Raw genomic sequence first — 12,696 nt, 5'->3', positions numbered from 1 at the left:
ATTTTCACTAAGACCTACAATGCAGTGCAGCCAAAATATGAATGGACTTTGAAATTAATTTTAAAAAACTCTCAAACTATTTGATAAATAAATACAAAAACTCTAGTTCAAAATCTTGCTATAAGAGCTTAGCTCAGACTGCTGTACCAACAAGAAGATACTAAGACGTGGTCTTACCTTAGGATCTTCAAGTCTGACTTCCTCCACCTCAGCCACATCTCCATCTTCATCCGTGGGATGAGCACAGGTAGAAACACTGGACTCCTCCTTTAGGGTTTCCAAAGTAGAACTATCTCCTGAAACATTGTCTGGGAGCTCCTCAGGATCTTCAAGAATTTGAGGGGAAGGCTGCTTCTTCCCCTGAGACTTCACAGTTGTTGATTTTGAGCCTGGTTTGAGAGCAAAAAGCCTTGTAATTGTTGTGCTCTCCCTGCTCAGCTTTCTCTCAGGCATTCTCCCATCCACCCAGGTAGCTGCACTTAAAAGCATTCTGCTACACTTTTCACATATTCTGCCCTGCTGGAAGCAGTGGTTTGACCATGAAAGACTGCACTCAGCCTCCAAAAGTGAAGTTGGAAAAAAAGTGAACTCTCTGTCATCAAATAATTCTCTCCAGGCAGAAACCTTTTCACAGCTTGGAAAGCCATGAAGGGCTTATCCAGAAACTGCTGTCTGATGAAAGGAGAGTTTCTAGCTCAGATTGTCAAGTTCTGCCAGAAACATAACTTTTCTGACTCAAAGCAGAATAAGAATTTAGTATTACTTCAAAGATAATCTACATAGAAAAACAGAGATCTCTCTTCCATTGGAATTTATCAGAGAAGTTGTAGGAACATCTAAATAGGTACAAAAAATATTAAGTAAAAAACCCTCACCATAGTTTTTTAAAATATGTCCCCCAAAGGCTGGTAGCTTTCACACTAAGATGTTCCAAATAACTAAAGAAGAAACTGAGATAACTAACTTCAGGGGACAAGACATTTTTGTTACAAAATACTCAGGTGAGTAAGGCTGTGGGTCAAGTCATCCCAACCCTGAATATCCAAGGAGCACAGTGTGTGAGCTCAGGGAAAAGGGGAGACATGCAACGGGTCAGGAGAGGCAGCACAAACACTACTGGGACACAGACACCAGGCCACAGTTCAGCCCTGAGAATCTGCAGAGGTTACCACCCTTGGTATCCCAAACTATAGCAGTTTGGGGGAAAACCAGGCTTAAAAATAAATATGTGACCAAAAACTGTAATGGAAGGTAATAGAATGTTAGTTGTTCTTTAATAAAATGATCCATAAGAAAAATGCAGGTTGTTCTCCAGATTTCCAAATCACAAGTTACCTTTGGCTGGTGTTGTCTGATGGACATCATCTTGGACACATGATTTCAATGGAGAACTAGAGCTGGCCTTTTGACCTTTCCCTCTCTTCTTTCTGTCCTTCCCTTCTTCCTCATTGTCAGACTCTGAGGCCACAGCCTCCTCTTCTCCAGGAGATGCATCTTCCACAGGTGGGGAATCTTCTGGCACCAGAGCCAAGGTAACTGTAGCCAGCTGCTCACTCCTGGCCTTCTCCCTCTCAAACTGACGGTTTAAATCACTCTGCTCTGCAAAAATGTAGGAAATGTACTTTGTTGTCCTCTGCCGACCTTCATCCTCCATAAAACCCTAAGGAAACAAATTGGAATGTTATTTTACCACCCTGCTTCTCCATTCTATCAGTATTCTCCAGCATCAACAGCATCTTTTTTTCTAAGTAACAAAATGTCCCTAACCTTCACACAGAGAAATCAAAAGGAGTTCTATGACTGAAAAATAAACAAATCTGCATTACCAGTGTATTAGAATAAAACTCCTACAGTATGTGGGATGTAGAAAAGTCTGAGGAAGAACAAACAGTGTGTATTAAGAGTGAAAATCAATTTTTTTCAGAACAAAAATGTTTGTGAAATAAGGGCATTGCAGCTCTCTGAGTGACTCAGACTTCAGTGGAAGTGCTGCTGCCCTGTCTGCTCCATCAGGAGCTTTCAAGGATCTACACTGCACCTATCAATAAGGGAAGATTTCACTTTCACAGCTGACCAGGGAAAAATATGTATAGCTATTCCAATGGTTTATATAGCTTGTTTTCAGCTCTACAGAACTTTTTATTGAATGACAAGATTTTTCTAAAAAGAATCACTATTGAGGGAATATGGTAATTATCCTGCCTTTGTGGAAAGAGACTGCTGGGTGCATGCAAGACATGCCAGCTGGATTTGTCTGTTGTAATAAAAAAAAATTGAAATATCTGGAAATAAGAAGTTCAATCATCATAACTCCTAGAGAAGTAACTGTTTTGCTCCAGAATTTCTTCATATTTTTAAAAGGCAAGTAGACTAATGATTTTACATGGACAGGGTCCTTGAGAAGATCATTCAGTGCTCTGATTACAGCAGGCTCCAATTCTTATACTGAACCCTTGCTTCACACACCTTTTACTCAACTGAATTAATTCTCTTGTCAATCTTACCAGGACTCTCCCACTGTCATCCTCAAATCTCTGCTGTTTCTAAAGTTTGAGGTTATTCCCAGAGTTACCAAAATTGTACCTTCAGTTTCAATAAGTATCTGAATGATTTTATTTTAGCCTTACCTTGACAACTTTGTACCTCTCCAGAAGTCGACAGAGCATCCTGGCTTCCAGCTTCCCCACATTCATAGCCAGGCGAAGTTCTGCCTGAGAAATACCTTTGGTTCCTCTGCTTTCAACTGTTGCAGAAAGGAAAACAAAAAATATCTCAGGGAAATAATCTTACTAAATTATATATATATATACACACACATTAATGTTTCCCTGAACAACAGTATATGCCAGAATATTAAATTTACGATTCCCCGCTAACTAAAGACATATTTACAGACACATAAAATATTCAGCTAAACACTGTCATAAACCACAATTTTACATGAAGCAGTGCCCAGCAGAATGAGGTATGGAGGTGACAGCTTCAAATTAGAAGCATGAATGATTTTTTTCCCCTGGCAGTTTTCCACAGTTAGATATTAATTTCTCCATTTGGAAAGGGAAAAATATAGGAGAATAAGAAACATTGTTGGCTTCATCTTTTCCCATCCCATCACAACATCCTGTTTCTCCTGGGTGGTACTGAGCAGTTACTAAGCTTCCAGGAAGGGCTAACATGTGGCAGCACCTCCAGTCTAATGAGGACATAAAGCTCATTTTGCTATGAAAAATTGACATTTTCTGATACAAAAGCAACCAGAATGCAAAAACACCTGCAATACACACATTTCTTTTATATTACAAGGAGTAAGGAGGTAATGGGAAAAGTCTTCAGATGTCTTAAATCACCTACTTAGCTGATAAGCCTGGGTGAGCATATCCCTTTCACAAACAATATCCACAGGCTGAACAACTTTTGTGATGATCTCTTCATCATCATCATGATAATCTTCCATTTTCTTCCGAAATTCCTTCAGCAGTTTAAGGCAACGGACCATGACATCAGTCCCTGTGAAAAATGAGTGTTAGCAACAGCCCCTAACAAAGTGCAGGGAGTGTGCACAGCTTTCAACAATTTTATTTCTCTCAGCAACATGAAGAAGTAACAGTGCAATGGGGATCAAATGACTAAAGAGAGCTGGGTATTTCTAGGAAAGGTTTGCAACAGCTTTTCCCTTTGTATGAATCTGGCAATCAGGTGAATTTTGATGTGCTCCAAACGTTCACATCTGTGTCAATGTTAGGACTGTCCAGCAGGAGAAACTTCCACAGCATAAATAAATTACTGGAGGGATTAAGTGCTGATCCCCACAATTACACCTGGAGAACATATATTTGACTGGGAGATCACTCACTGGGTATAAACCTTTTTACTAGGACAGAACACATTGTTCCCCACAAGATTCTTGTAGGTGATTTAATTCCACATTTTACCATGTTCCTGTCCATCAGCTGTGCTATGGTAACTCTCCACTCACTGGGACCTCCCAGCAAAGGGTAGTGAGGACAGATGGCTGCAGGAGAGCTGAGATCCTGCTCCCCTCAGTGTCACTGAGCTCCTGCTGGATCACTTCACAGCAGTGGTGACTCCAGCTGGGTTACTGGACACTGCAAGTTGCAGTGGCTCAGCAGCTGCTGCAGCAGCAGCCAGTTCATGCAGCAGCAGTGGGGAGAACATCTCCAGCTACCCCTGCTCCTCTGCTACACACTGCTGTGAAAAGGCCAGGTGAAGGCTTTACTTGGAATCACTAAGGTTTCAGCTGATGAATTTTATCTTGTGTTTAAATATCTGAGCAGCTGCTGATGCCCAGCTGACACAAAGTCAACCCACAGTCACTTCAGCATGTGACTCCATATGATTCCATTATTCTTCTTCAAGCTGAATCCTTTCCCTAGGATACTGCTTAGGATTTCAGTGCTGACATTTTGCTAGGGCTGCAAACACTATTATCATATCCCTTGTATTTCTACAACACATTAATTTTCACTGGAAGCAGCACGTGAAAAAAAAAAAAGCAAAACCAAAAAAAACTCCCCATAGAAAAGAAATCCCCTAAAACAAACCTTTAGCTCCTACTTCCCAATAATGATCTTCCCATAGCAGATGCTCTGGCTTCATCCTCAGTGTGTCCCACATATTTCTATCTTCTTTCCTTTTTAACTCCAGAGATTAAACTATCTTGATCTCTGCTGAAAACCAGCTACTATTAATTCATCCTCCTTTAATACCTAGCGTTTTTGTGGATTTTCAGCTTTTACATCTGTAAGATGGAATTATCATTCAAGTGAAAGATTCATCAAGTGGCATTTTTCCCTACAAACTTAAGCAGTAAATGCAGCTGCTGTTCTGCCAATCTCTCACAGAGCATAAAACACCACTGCCTTGGGGGCTGCTACCAGGTTTATAAATGGACTTGTATTTTCTTGTCCTCTAAATAAATACCTTAATTGGAAGTTAAATGCTTTCACTACTCCCTATAAACTGATTTTTAGGAGTGCTGTCAAGTCTTTTGGGTTTTATTTCCTAATGTTTGCAGCTCATTAAAACACCCCAAAAGACCTGGGCCATTTCTCTCTCAGCCATGCTTGATGCTGTACCTACTTTTGCCTCTGCTTCTTTTTGTTCAGAGTACACTTTCCCTACAGAGAATTTCCCTTCCCCAGACTTAAAAGATTTGAAGGAATTTGTCTTATCAAGAGTCTTAATCCAACTCCATGTAATCAGCACTGTTTTTCTGTCTTACGGAATTTTTCATTGCTTTACTGGCTTTTTCACTTGCTCCTTTAAAATCACTCCTATTCACAAAAATGATGTAATTTACAATGTTTAGTTCATGTCAGATTTATTTTTTTTTCTCACATTATATTTCTAAAATAGACACTGTTCATCATTCAGAATATTTTCTTTTTAACCCTGCAAATCTGCCTCTTAGGATTTTCTGTGATTAAGGATTTGGTTTAGGTTTCCTTCAGAAATTGCATTAATTCCATTGGTGGGACTATCCTTCCTCATATTTTCCATTATTATTTCTTGTAGTTTTTTCCCCATGCAAGTTTCATCAATATCTTTTTCTCAGAACAGTTTGGTTCCCTTTCCTCATGCAGTCCTGCTCTTCTTTGCCTTTCCACTACATGTTTGGAAGTTATCAGCAGTTCTTGTGAACCAATTAAATTGGCATTCAAACTGGTTATGCATTAAACCACTCTTCAGCAGACTGAGGCTTTTTTGGATAGCAGTTTTTGGGTACCTCACTCACCTCAACCCTGGTATCAGCTCAGCTGGTGAGAGCTAATAATGCCAAGGGTGTGGGTTTGACCCCCATATAAGCCATTCACTTAAAAGTTGGGCTCAATGATCCTTGAGATCGCTTCAAACTTCAGAATATTCTGTGTTGTGTGAATTCCAAGTGCTGTAAGGCCTTACTTACACAATTTGATAGGAAACTTTTCAGAGAAGCTTTGCCTTCTCATGGCTTTCAGGAAAAGTCATAATCAAGAATGATCTGGTTTTTAACTTATTTCATAATGAGCCTTCTTTTAAACGTAACTTCTTGCATTTTTTTGTCAAGTTCATTGATTTGTCATTTAACTTCAACCTGAAAGGTCAGCAGAGTGTTTTGTTCCTACTCTATTGGCTTGAGCAGTCTTACTAGGTCCCAAGACCACAGATTACATTGATATCTAACAAACTTGATGACATTCACTCCTTAAAAATCTGTAACAAATGCTTAATTCAAGCGGGGTGCAGCCTTCTAACTTTAGTAACACATTTATCTACATAACTGCATGGAAAGATTTTTTTATTTACATCTTTTTCCATTTAAGAGATGAAGCTCATAGATAGAATGGCATCAATGTAATCACAGAGAAAGAGAGCAAAACCATTGTTCAGTCACCTTTCTTTGTCTTGTAGGGGCCTCCATTGGGGTTCATGTCCTGCAAGGGGACAGACACGACCTTGGCCAGGCCAGCATTCATCATGTACTGATAGAGACGCTTGAAGGTTCTCTCACAAAGGCCCTGGAGCAAAGAGAAATGGCAAAAGTCACTGCAGCCCAAAAGCTTCACCTGCTGCTGGCTGGTATCACAGGCATTCATACCACCTGTTCTTACAACACAGTACTCTGGGGTAGGGTAGCCATAAGAAACTGAAAAAAAGCCTTTTAGTGCAGAAATTGAGTGTGTTGTATCCCTCCAGCTCTGCCATCCACACAATGATGACACCCATTGACAAAATCCTTCTGAGGCTGTGCTTGGAACAGAGCTGCTTCCCTATGACAAACACCACCAGCAGCTCCATCTGGTAGGTTTTTAAGATCCTTCTTTTGATATCCTAGCCCAGAATTTTGTGCAGTTTAGAAGCAGGTAGTATGAATGAATGCCTTTGATACTCACCATTTATATTCTACTGAGTGAGAATTTGAAAGAGTAATGAATCTCACCAATTCTTCCCTCAAGTTTCCTAATGTTTCCATCTGGTTTGAACGAGCACTTAGCATACTTGAGAGCTTCTCCATCAGAATATCATATTTGCTCCTCCTAACCAAAAAAGAGAATTATTTTACATGTAAGTTTTCATATGACTTCATAAACATGAGTTGTAGCTTTAGAAACTGTCAGTCACTAGAGAAAGTATGCTAAGTGTTCTCAGATTAGTTTAGGAATTCTAGTTTTCTTTTCCTCTTGTGAATAGCACATGAGATAATTTGTCTCTAAGAAAAGACCTCAATAAGGAAACAATGACTAAGCCCAAGCTGTTGCTTCACTGGCAACCACAGAAGCACAAGTTCTGATCATAAACAAGATGGGAAAACAAAACAAAAAATCTACTAGAAATGTGTTTAAGTGAAAACAGTCAAAATTAACAGAATAATTAGTGCTACAAAAAGAAGAGTTATGTTTATGTAGGCTGGTGACAGGCACTAGAAGAACCTGTTGTTTACAGCTCCAAGACAAGTTTTAAAGTGTCCAACATTTGGAAGAGGAGTTGATAAATTGGAAAGCGTCAATTCCAGGAAACTTTGACGGTTCTGTGACAACAGAACAATCCCTCAGCACAGTAAAAGGTCAAAGTGAGCCCAGGAGACCCTTAAACCATACCCTTAAACCATACCTATCAACATGGAAGCGAGTCAGGAGGAGCAGAATGGAGTACTGCTGAGCTCCACTCGGCAGCCGGATGACGTGGGACTGCATCGTTATCAGACCACTCCTGTCCAACACTCTCCTGTGATAATGGAGCTTTCCAGCATCCACTCTGAAGAAAACATGGCAAGATATCTATAGGAACAGGAACTTCTGCAAACAAATTCTAGTTATCCAGTACCCAGAACACTTCCCCTACATTACCTATAGCCTCAGTGACACGTGCTAATTTTCAAAGCGACTCAAAACTCAAAGACAGGAAGTGCCACAATTATGAAAACATGTGAAACTTATTTTCATAGTTAATCCAATTAAATAGAGAAATACCTCTGACTCTAACCTAGACCCTTTAGGCACAGAGTATCATGATGTGGTTTAATGAGTGGGTTAAATCAACGCTGTATCTCCATGTCCTCTTCCACCCTCTCTTCTTAACTTGTGGCTATGCTGCAATCACTGCCCTCTTTGGAACAGCTCTGGGATTCACTTCCCCCCTTGGTGAGCTGGCTTCAGCCACCAACCTGACAGAAAAGCAACCATAAAAGTCTTTCCCTTTGCCCCCATCACCCTAGTTACCTACAAGAGCTCCCTAAGTGGCAAAAAAGCACCAGGTGGTGTGCAAGCTACAACCTACTCATGTCCTAAAAGCAATGAATCCTTAGAGCAATGCTAATATTCTCCAGAACTTCAGGACACATCCATAAGTTCCCTAAGAAGGTGTGTAATGCTCCTCCATCAGCAAAATACATGGTCTAGTTTTGGAGCTGGTAACTCAGGCTGCCACTCAGTGGAGGAGATGCCACACAGGGAAATGCTGTGGACAAAAAGTGTCCATCTGAGAATCCCTTCAGAACCTGGGTAAGATACTTAGACAGCAATTTGGAAAAGGAAATGAAAATCATTCTTCCATCCCAAATTTGAAGAAAACGTTATTCAGAAAAAGCAAAAACTTCCACAAATTAGAAACCTGTGTATTGACCCACCAGACAAATTTTTGGCTCTCTGAGAAAATATCAGGAAGGATAATGAACTCAAAGATGAGGCCAGTACAGTTCTACCAAACAGGCTCCCAGAACCAAACACTCCTGGTAGTAAAAATGAAACACTGCAGTATAGATGAGAGTTCAAACATTCACAAGAATACTTAAAAACAACCTTGGATTTAATTCTCAGAGCAAGATACAAACTTACTTGAAAGCCCCACTGTGAAGGTCCCTCTGCAGCTCTCCCTGCCACCGAGCTCGGCCCAAACGCTCCAGAATGCAGTAGGAAAAGTCAGGGAGTTTCAAGTCAGGGTCCCCCTCCCAGCCTATTAAAGCTCTGTAACGCTGCTCTTGGGAAGCAACAATGACTAATTTCTCTCCCCATCTAAGAAAACAGAATGAAATGTACTGTTATTGAGTCCACAGAAACAGAGAGATCAATCCCTTTCTCTCCATAAACATTATTCATATAGTTGGTACAAACTGAGCAAGGACTAAATTTTAGAACTTAGGAGTATTTTAATATATAAGGATTTCACTCACTTTTCAACAGCTTCTTTGTAAGTATAACAAGGCTGCAAATCCTTCTTCCTTATTTGATCAGTGATATCTACTCTCTCTTTAAAATACTGGCAGGAACCTTGTATGCCATCTTTGTTATCCAAAATCATGTGGATAGGATAAATATCATCTGAAGAAACAGGATCTCTTTTGGTTTCCAATATTCCTGTTTCAAGGTCTATTTCTTCATATCTGAAATAAAACCCAAGAGTCAATCTTTAACCAAGCAAGAAGAAATACAAGATTGCCACAAACAATGCTGATATGTCAAGGAAGCATCTTGGAAATATGAAGCTCCTTTGAAACCTCCAAACTGGAAAAACATGAAGAGCAGAGCTGTACTCCTCAAGCATGACCAAACCTTTTCAGCATGCAGAGTGCAGAAGGCAGGAGGGAGATGCATTATTTTATCTTTGAAAAGTCAAAGATATGGTGGGAATAAGAAAAGCAGTGGGAATAAGAGAAACACAGTTCCCAGGTAAGGAAAATGACAGGCACATCCACTCTGCTGAGCAGGACATATAAAATCTGCCTGCGTTAAGTAGTAAGCAGTCATTTGAATGGAAATCAAGTCAGGGCTCATATAAAGGTCTCCTAAACCACAGAATCATCAAAATTGGAAGACAGCATTAAGATTATCCACCAGCACTACCACTGTGACCACTGAAACCCATCACCCAGCACCAGATCTTAAACACCTCCGGGCACGGTGCCTGCACCACCTCCCTGGGCAACCTATTCCAATACCTGACAGTGAATATTCCAATACCCTGAACAGTGAATATTCCTTTTTAATACCTAAACGGCGGCTCAGAGCCACTCTCTGCCCTGCCTGCTGACACCGGCTACCGAAGGGCCGCTGCAGCAAAGCCTGGCAAGAACGGGAAGGGCGGCAACCGGGCTGGGTTTAGCCGGCAATGAGTCCGGGTTTAGCCCCTCAACCAGGCCGGGTCTAGCCTGGTAACCGGGCCGGGTTTAGCCCGGCCACCAAGCCCGTTTCGCCCAGCAGCAGGAGCAGGCTCTGCTGCCCTCACCGGTCGTGCAGGCGGAGCGGCGGCCGCGGCCGCGGCAGCAGGTAGAAGCGCACGTCGGGCTGGGCGCTGAGCGCGGCCCAGAGCAGCTGCTGCGTGTCGGGCTCCAGCGGCAGCGGGAAGGGCGGCGAGCGGGCGGCCAGGCGCTGCCAGAGCGCGGCCGCGGTGATGCCGTCCAGCCCCTCCAGGGCCACCTCGTCCAGCAGCGCCCACAGCGGCTCCATGGCCTCCATCCCCCGCCGCTTCCGGGCCCGCGGCGCGCAGGAACTGACGGCGGCGGCGGCGCGACCGTCGCCAGGGAGACCGAGCAACAGGCCCGGCCCGGCCCGGAGCGGCACGGGGTTGTGTCTGTTCGGGGGCCGTGTCCGCCCTCAGTGTCCGGAGTTCGCGTCTGAGGACTCTGTTCCGACATCTGCCTCCGTCCCGGGTCTCTCTCCCCGGCCCGTATCCGTCCGGGAGCTCTGTCCGGGGTCAGTGTCCGTCCCGGGTCCGTGTCCATCTGGGTCCGTGGGTCCACATGTCCGAGGGTCTGTCCCACCAGATCCGTATCCATCTGGGTTCGTGTCGGGGACTCTGTCCCGGGTCCGTTTCCTGAGCTCTGTCCCAGGTCCGTGTCCCGGCTCTGTCCCGGAGCCGTGTCCGGGCTCTGTCCCGGGTCTGTGTCCCGGCTCTGTCCCGGGTCCGTGTCCCGGCTCTGTCCCGGGTCTGTGTCCGGGCTCTGTCCCGGGTCCATGTCCATCTGGGACTGTGTCCGGGCTCTGTCCCGGGTCCGTGTCCCGGCTGTGTCCCGGGTCCGTGTCCGGGCTCTGTCCCGGGTCCGTGTCCGGGCTCTGTCCCGGCTCTGTGTCCCGGCTCTGTCCCGGGTCCGTGTCCCGGCTCTGTCCCGGGTCCATGTCCATCTGGGACCGTGTCCCGGCTCTGTCCCGGGTCCGTGTCCCGGCTCTGTCCCGGGTCCGTGTCCCGGCTCTGTCCCGGGTCCGTGTCCGGGCTCTGTCCCGGCTCTGTGTCCCGGCTCTGTCCCGGGTCCATGTCCATCTGGGACCGTGTCCCGGCTCTGTCCCGGGTCCGTGTCCCGGCTCTGTCCCGGGTCTGTGTCCCGGCTCTGTCCCGGGTCCGTGTCCGGGCTCTGTCCCGGGTCCGTGTCCCGGCTCTGTCCCGGGTCCCTCTGCGAGCCCGGGCTGTGGCAGAGCTGCCCTGCGGTCCGTAAGACAAAACACGCGGTTCTGTCTTTGGCACAGAGCTCCACCAAACGTGCTGCTGGCACATTCAAACTTCTGAGAGTGTGAGAGCACAGCCCGGCACAACTTGTGGCAGCGGCGTGGTGAGGATTGCTGGGAAAATCCAGGTTTCCTGAATGGCAAGCCAGGTAAAATCTTTAATTAAACACTTCATGTATATAGATCCTCAGCAGTGAGCAAGCTGTAGGATGAACTGACCTAATGAGTAGTAGCAGTTCAGAGAATTCCCTTCACAGCTGTGCCCTGGGTTGTCTTGCTTGCCAGGTCTGGCATGATAAACTTGTAACAGCATATGCCTTCTACTTCTAGTGTTTTTTGGTTCTTCAGTAGATTGTGAAAGGTTCTGCAAAATAAGTAAAAAAGCTACTGTTTCCTCTGTTCTTCAGGAGCTTTATTTACAGCCCTGACAGCTTTATGCATGGTTGAAGGAGGAATGTTTTTCAGTTTATAGTCTACCATCTATTGAGGGTGCAAAACCAGTGATACTCCATAATAAATCATGCAGTGTGACCATTATATTCTCATTTCAGGTTTTTATTAAGACATGGTGACTGACTTTGATGAAAAACATGACGAATATTTAATATCCCTCCAGCAGAGAAACCGGTAAGATTCGTGTTTGTTACCACTTTGGATATTGAATATTTGTTGTATTGCATCAAATATCAGCAGCTATGATGCAAAAATCCATGTTTTGCCTTAAAACATTCAGGTGTTTCACTCTTCTTCCCTTTGTTTGCTAAAAGTTCTTATTTCTAGAGAAGATCACGAAGTTTCTTCAGCTTTTAAAATATAAATACATTTATTAATAAAATATTTACTTTTTCCTCACCTGACAGAGAAGAATTTTGTTTATACAGCAGGAGCTGGTTGATTCAGAAGTAACTGTCAGCTCACACTGTGTGAGGATGTGGTTATGAGGCACAGTTGTTATGCTGTCAGAAATACAGAAAAGTGGAAGATAAGGACAGCTAGGTTGCCTTTGCAAACTCCAGTGTTTTTAGACAAGTTTGAAACATTTCTTTTCCTCTTTGTTCATGTGTTTCTGTCCCTGTAGCCTGGACAGATGAACTTCATAGCTTAATTTAGAGGAGTCTGCAGAATTTTCTTGCTGGATTCCTTCCTTTAACACAAGCCATAAGATTTCTAATCAAATTCTATAACAAAATGGTTTGGTAAAAAGCCCTTGAAGGCCACGGGTTTCTTTCCTATATAGTATCCTAAAGCAGTTTTAGAAAAG

General features: G+C 43.7%; 2 protein-coding genes across 2 annotated transcripts in view; one reads left to right on the top strand and one right to left on the bottom strand.

Moving 5' to 3' along the window:
• Positions 1-10,485, bottom strand: part of GTF3C1 (general transcription factor IIIC subunit 1) — a 37,788-nt gene extending 27,303 nt beyond the window's left edge. The window contains exons 1-10 of the mRNA XM_079320714.1: positions 10,222-10,485; positions 9,170-9,379; positions 8,835-9,011; positions 7,612-7,755; positions 6,941-7,037; positions 6,395-6,518; positions 3,352-3,507; positions 2,628-2,743; positions 1,336-1,660; positions 178-389 (exon numbers count right to left, since the gene is read on the bottom strand). Coding sequence (XP_079176840.1) covers positions 178-389; positions 1,336-1,660; positions 2,628-2,743; positions 3,352-3,507; positions 6,395-6,518; positions 6,941-7,037; positions 7,612-7,755; positions 8,835-9,011; positions 9,170-9,379; positions 10,222-10,451 — 1,791 coding nt within the window. The 5' untranslated portion in view covers positions 10,452-10,485. The remainder of the gene's footprint in view (positions 1-177; positions 390-1,335; positions 1,661-2,627; positions 2,744-3,351; positions 3,508-6,394; positions 6,519-6,940; positions 7,038-7,611; positions 7,756-8,834; positions 9,012-9,169; positions 9,380-10,221) is intronic.
• A 35-nt stretch (positions 10,486-10,520) lies between these two features.
• Positions 10,521-12,696, top strand: part of KATNIP (katanin interacting protein) — a 54,621-nt gene continuing 52,445 nt past the window's right edge. The window contains exons 1-3 of the mRNA XM_079320715.1: positions 10,521-10,688; positions 11,459-11,584; positions 11,987-12,062. Coding sequence (XP_079176841.1) covers positions 12,001-12,062 — 62 coding nt within the window. The 5' untranslated portion in view covers positions 10,521-10,688; positions 11,459-11,584; positions 11,987-12,000. The remainder of the gene's footprint in view (positions 10,689-11,458; positions 11,585-11,986; positions 12,063-12,696) is intronic.

The sequence above is a fragment of the Erithacus rubecula genome (assembly GCF_903797595.1).
Source record: "Erithacus rubecula genome assembly, chromosome: 17".
NCBI lineage: Eukaryota > Metazoa > Chordata > Aves > Passeriformes > Muscicapidae > Erithacus > Erithacus rubecula.
This window is presented reverse-complemented; position numbering and strand designations above follow the sequence as displayed.